This window comes from Silene latifolia, chromosome Y (genome assembly GCF_048544455.1).
Source record: "Silene latifolia isolate original U9 population chromosome Y, ASM4854445v1, whole genome shotgun sequence".
NCBI classification, from domain to species: domain Eukaryota; kingdom Viridiplantae; phylum Streptophyta; class Magnoliopsida; order Caryophyllales; family Caryophyllaceae; genus Silene; species Silene latifolia.
In genome coordinates this window covers 378,666,182-378,672,266 of record NC_133538.1, presented here as the reverse complement: position 1 = coordinate 378,672,266, position 6,085 = coordinate 378,666,182, and the positions used below count along the sequence as shown (strand labels likewise).

The window sequence follows — 6,085 nt, the reverse complement described above, 5'->3', positions numbered from 1 at the left end:
AAGATGCCATGGAATTCGCAAAAAGATGCGACGCTTGCCAGAGGCACGCCCACGTTAGTCACCAGCCAGCAGAGCCTCTGCACCAGGTTATCTCACCGTGGCCTTTCATGAAGTGGGGGATGGATATCGTGGGACCACTACCCAGAGCACCAGGAAACAAAGTCTACATGCTCGCCATGACGGATTACTTTTCCAAATGGATAGAAGCAGAATCATTCTCCCAAATTCGTAAAACCCAGGTGATATCTTTCATTAAACGCAATATCATATGCAGGTTTGGCATTCCATCTGAAATTATATGTGATAATGGGTCCCAATTCATTGGAAATAAGACGGAAGCTTTTTGTGCTAGGTGGAACATCTCGTTGCAGAAATCTACTCCCAGGAACCCCCAGTCCAACGGACAAGCTGAATCCAGCAATAAGATTATCATTGAAAACTTGAAAAAGAAACTAGAGGAGATTGGGGGCAAATGGGCAGAAGAGCTACCCTCGGTTCTCGGGGTGATAGAACCACACCAAAGGTTGCAACGGGGCAAACCCCCTTTAGCCTGGTGTTCGGAGCAGAAGCAGTCATCCCATCTGAAGTCAGGGTCCCAACCCACAGATATGGATGCATCACAGAAGATCGGAACCAGGTGGAAATGGCAAGCAGCCTGGACACGATAGATGAACTCAGAACCAGCGCCCAGATCAGGATGGCTTCCTACCGACAGACTGTGGCTAAAAGCTACAACAAGAACGTAAAAGTAAGAACTCTGCAGGTAGGAGATCTGGTCCTGAGGAAAGTCTTCCAGAATACCAAGAACCAGCAAGCAGGGAAATTCGCCTACAATTGGGAGGGACCATACCAAGTAGAAAGCACAGTTGGAAATGGAGCCTACCGACTCATGACTATGGAGGGGCAAATGGTTCCCAGATCCTGGAATATCACCCACTTGAAAAAATATTTTACTTAAGTCACCAGCATGGTCAAACAACTGGGTACTCAGCCTACCAGATACAGCCCAGCCAGGTTTTAGATATTGCCTTACATATTTTCTAGCTTTGAATATTTTTCTATCTCTAAGTATCTTTATATCTACAAATCCTCTCTGGCCCTAAAGGCATTTTCCTTCTTCTAAAATATTTTTCTATTTTCAAATATTTCTCTGGGTCCAGATATTTCCGATTGAATATTTTTACGGCTTCAAAACGTTATTTTTGAAATTCAACATTCCTGGTTCTAATAGCCTTGCTTGTATTTTAATTCCAACAAGTTTTAAATTGTAAAACCACCTTGAATAATTTAAATTTTTTCGAGTAAGCCAAGGAAATAAAATGCAAACTAATCTGGCAGAGCCTGTATTCATTGCAGAAGGCGTGTGTCTGGTGGCTAAGCACGTACAACCGGGACAACCGACCTCCCGCGATGCATTAGCACCCACGCAAGCCTGGCTCCTCCGGACGAGTGGGCATACTAGACCCTTAGCCAAAGCAATCTAACAAGCGATGGCCAAACAAACGACGTGCATGCACAAATCAAAGCACCAGAAACGGTACGACACAAAGAAATAACCAGTAGAAAATACTTAAGTCGCAAAAGCAAAGTACGTCTGGCATCAGAACCAGACCCAAATACATAAACTGTTCAAAATAAAGATGTTATGCCCCGTAGGGCCAAAAACTAACCAAACCTAGCAAAGTCTTTCAGGTGCAAAGGAAAACTAATCTACGTCAATATGCTCCACAACTTCAGAAGCAGCTGCCTGAGCATCAGGAGCAGGAGAATTCACCTCTTCCTCAAAGACTGGTCGTCAGCAAGAAGAATGACCAGGCTCCACCAAGCCGCCCAATATATCCGATTCGGCCGTCCGGAAAGGTAGCAGCGAGTCTCCCTCATCGCCTCCTAAATCCCGGGCCGAATGCTCCCCCTTCCGGAACGTCTTTATACGGTGATCTTTATTTCCGGAGCAAAGATAGGACGGAGAGCATCCACTAGAGTCCTTTTCAACTCCCCGCACATCGAAACCTTCTCCTCCCGAATCTGGGCAAAGCACGAGCCCTCGCATCGAAGCACGTTTCTCCACCTCCGAGATACGCCTCTCGCCTCAAGCACGCCTTTCAAAGATCAACGACCTTCTCTTTAGCATCGTGACCTCCTTCTCAAAGATCATGACTTTCTTCTCAAGACAGAAATCCCCCTCAAGAAGAGAAAGACATTCGCAAACTCGCTTCCGAGTGGCCTCCTCCAACAAAGCAAACTGGGACTTGTTTAGATCACCTGAGTCTTGACCTATCCTCATTGGCTTCTTTTGCCGCCTTCCAGGAGTTTCGCATTTTTCGCTACCGGAGAGGCACCTTCTCCCGCAGACACGGGGCCATCCGAAAGGACTGATGGACCGTAACCCAAAAAAAAAAAAAAAAAAAAAAAAAAGTATATATATAAAGCGGCCAATGATCGTTTACCTCAAAAGAATGCTCGTGAGCACGATCCACCAAGTCGAGGCAAAGGATTGCTATCCAGCGAGACCTAGGAGTGGAAGAAGCATCGGCTCATTAAGTCCAAGCTACTCGTAGACTTAGCCTTACCAAAATTGTCCGGAAGTGTAAAAACAATAACCCCGGAGCGATTTGGAACGTAGTAGCCCCAGAAGCGGGAGCGCTCTAGAAGCGTATAGCCCTGAAGCGGTGAGCGGCTCTAGAAGCAGAAGTAGCCCCAGAAGCAAGAGCAGCTCCAGAAGCAGGAATAGCTCCAGAAGCAGGGATGGTTTCAGACGTTGGAATCGCACCAGACGCAGGCATAGGCGCGTAACCAGAACGACTTTGGAAACCGGAGCATCTCCGTATGACAACCCGTGCCCAGGTAATGAAGGCCTCACAGCCAGAGGTGTAGCTTCAATAGGAGTCTGCTCCTTAGCCCGGTCCACAGCAGCAGATCTCCTTTTGGGACGAGGTCCAGAACCGGGGGCAGGAGTAGACTTTCTCTTCTCAGCAGGCTTGGGGGCAGCCGTAACCTGCTCTTTCACTCTCTAAGCCAAAACATCATGCAGTGAAATTCTAGATTTTGCAGAACTTGGAAGCAGCAAAGATTAAGTCAGAACCAGATATATGAAAAATCCGGAAACAGAACCAAGTAAAAAAGGGAAGAACAACGTACTAGTCGACATTGAATCTTTTTCAAGAATTTGTTTTCTTCACCCACAGCATAATCCCGAATCCGCATTGGGAAAGGTCCTATTTTCTGGAGGTGGACTGAATAGCTTGGAAAGAGATGCGGTTCTGTCAGGAGACAAAGGCAAGGGGCACAAACCTGCACAAAAAACCAAGTAAGGAAATATGAGCATCAAAGAAAAATACGCAGAAATAAGGGCATGCAAGTACCGTCTGTTGATCGCCAGACACTGACAATGTAGTCAGTCGGAGCAGGAAGAGTGTCAATTTTCACAAAAATAAAGCGGGAAAACCACTTGCTGTCATCCGACTTCACGGGGAAGATGATGCAATTCTTTTCCCCGTCTCGAACCCGAATGGTCACTTGACCCCGAGCAAGGGACCTGACCGAGAACAAGTGTGCAAGGTCCGGGAGACCAATCTCATAACCAAAACGGTTATTCATAGCATCAATCGCAAGCAAGGTCCGCCAAGTGTATGGGGCCACTTGGCAAATAGCCAACTGATTCAAGTTCAGATACTCTTGAACCAAAGAAGGGAAAGGAAATCGCAGACCCAGACGAAAGGCGTATTCATACAAGCAAATCCACCCTTCCCTCACTGAGTCGGCCTTCTGGCCAGGAGTCGGAATGTGGAACACCACATCATCAGAGAAACCAAAGGTTTTCTTGATGTGATCAAAGTCCTCGGAGGTGAAGTCGGAATCACAAGAATGTTTGGCGGAAAGGACGCCGCCGGAGAGGAAAGCATCGGACAGCGTTACCGGATCCGAGGCCGAGGTCGAAGAAGCCGATCTTTGTGACATAGTATGCAAAGAAATGAAAAGAAAGTGAAGATGAAGACGAAGTACCTGTGAAAAAAGCAACCGGCAGAAGGGATGAAAAGTGATTGATGGTGATAGGAAGTGAGAGGTAATAATGAAGGGAGTTGGGGAATATAAAAAGGGGGAGGATACCGAGGGAGTGGCGTGAGAGGAAGAGTTTGAGGGCAAGTGGGGAGTTAATTGGCGGTTGGGAAGCATTAAGTAGGGGAAGTTATAGAAACCAAGGCAACTTCTAAAGCTTCGTCAGTTCCCCGCATCACTGAAATTCCGCCTAAAAACATTTGAGACGTAAATTTGGGGCAATTGTTAGGGATAAAAATTGATTTTTATCATACGCAACGTGGCACCACTTTCTTGGAAAAAAGGAGACAATCAAGGGCGACGTGGCACACGGCGGTTGGTAAAGAGAAGGAGAGATGGATTGCTGAGGTGGCAAGCTATGGGCCATAAGATTAAGAAAGGGAACAAACACATATTGAAACAAAAGTATCACACGTACAACAAGGGAGGAATCTTTTGAAGTCAACTAACCACCACCTATTCTTTAGGGATTTGACCAAGTATCCAGGAGCGAGGTGGAACAGTTAGACAATTCTAAATTTCGATTCGGGCAGCTATAAAAGCGAGGGCAAAGCAACGTACAAGGGGCATTCTATATATCATCGAGCAACACTTGTCTCTAAAAATCCATCAACAATTGGCGATAATTACTTAGCAACATAAAAATTGTATTTCCTTACTTGGGCATTTTTTACATCGATTATAGTGCAAAGTTGGCGGGATTCCGACTCCCCCCGCGGTTGTTCCCACACCGGGTTTTCCGCGTCACCAAAAATCTCTCGTGTCATCCTTTTTGTTTATCTTTTCCTTCCTTACTTCATCGCATATTCGCTCTTTAAATTAGTCGTAATCCAATATTAATCGGCCGTAGATCAATCACTATCACTCACAAATTACATAAATAACTCGGTAAATTTTTACCAAAATAAAGGCCATGGAAAGCATGAGCATTCCATTTTGGATATCTTCGTCTTCGAGGACATTGATCTCTTCGTCCTCATGATGATTGAGGAGATGATAACAATCCAGGAATGATTCTTCATCATGTTTATTGATATTAGACCCAAGAGGGTCGATCTTCTTGGATTTCTTGGCGGAAGGTGGCTTAGGAAGCTTGCCCTCTTCAATCATATCTTCGATGGTGTGTTTCAAGAGAAAACACTCTTCAATATCATGGCCTCTACCTTGGTGATATAGGCAATATTTGTTGCCCTTCCAGAGGTTCACCTGTTTCTCCAAAGGTGGATCCGGAGTCGGCCCTATTGGATGTAGCATGCCTTGGGCAGAAAGTCTCTTCAAAGCATCGGCATAAGACATGCCTTAATTGGTAAGCACCCTTTGATGCCTCCTAGGTTTCCTTTCAGCTGTTTTCGGCTTTCTAGGATGATGGTTATTGCAAGAGGTAAGCTTTGGATGACCTAGACTAGAGGTTTCCCTAGTTGGCATATTCTTTTCCACCATTCCATTCTCGAGGGTGAGGACGCGAATGCTCAAATTTTCCACTGTAGCTTGAACTCCTAGGATCAGGGCATAAACATCTTGGAGAGACACGGTGATTGTGGCTTGATCTGCTTCGTGACTTTGCTGATTGACAGAACTTGCTGGATTCCTACTTGACAGAAATGACGCGCATTACAACTCGATTTGACATGGGATCACGCATACCAAGGCAACAAGCAAAGGAAAGTACAAGATGACAAATCTAGACTTGACTTGTGAATTCGTGAAATGTCGTGAGCGACTTCTCGTGTTTGAATTTACGGTGCTTGGCTTTAATTTTAGACTCGAGTGTTGACTTTGACGGAGTGACCTTCATATGATTGACCTTATTGACGGGATTGATGACACATGTTAATTCTAATTTGTGTTGTTTAAGACAGACTTGACTCGAGGTTCGGGTATGTGTGTCCCGAACGTGTCATAAGGAGAACGGATTTTGGAATGACTCGATGTGTTACCCTCGAGTGTGTGAGTCGAGGTGTGGAAAATGCTTAGATCCTAACTGAATTGGGGTAGGAGGTCCAAAATGACGGCGTGACGCCTTAGGACT

General features: G+C 45.6%; 1 protein-coding gene across 1 annotated transcript; it reads left to right on the top strand.

Moving 5' to 3' along the window:
* The first annotated feature begins 472 nt into the window (after positions 1-472).
* LOC141631923 (uncharacterized) lies at positions 473-958 on the top strand. The gene has a single exon (XM_074444531.1). It carries the CDS (start codon positions 473-475, stop codon positions 956-958), a length of 486 nt encoding a protein of 161 aa, XP_074300632.1.
* The last annotated feature ends 5,127 nt before the right edge of the window (positions 959-6,085 follow it).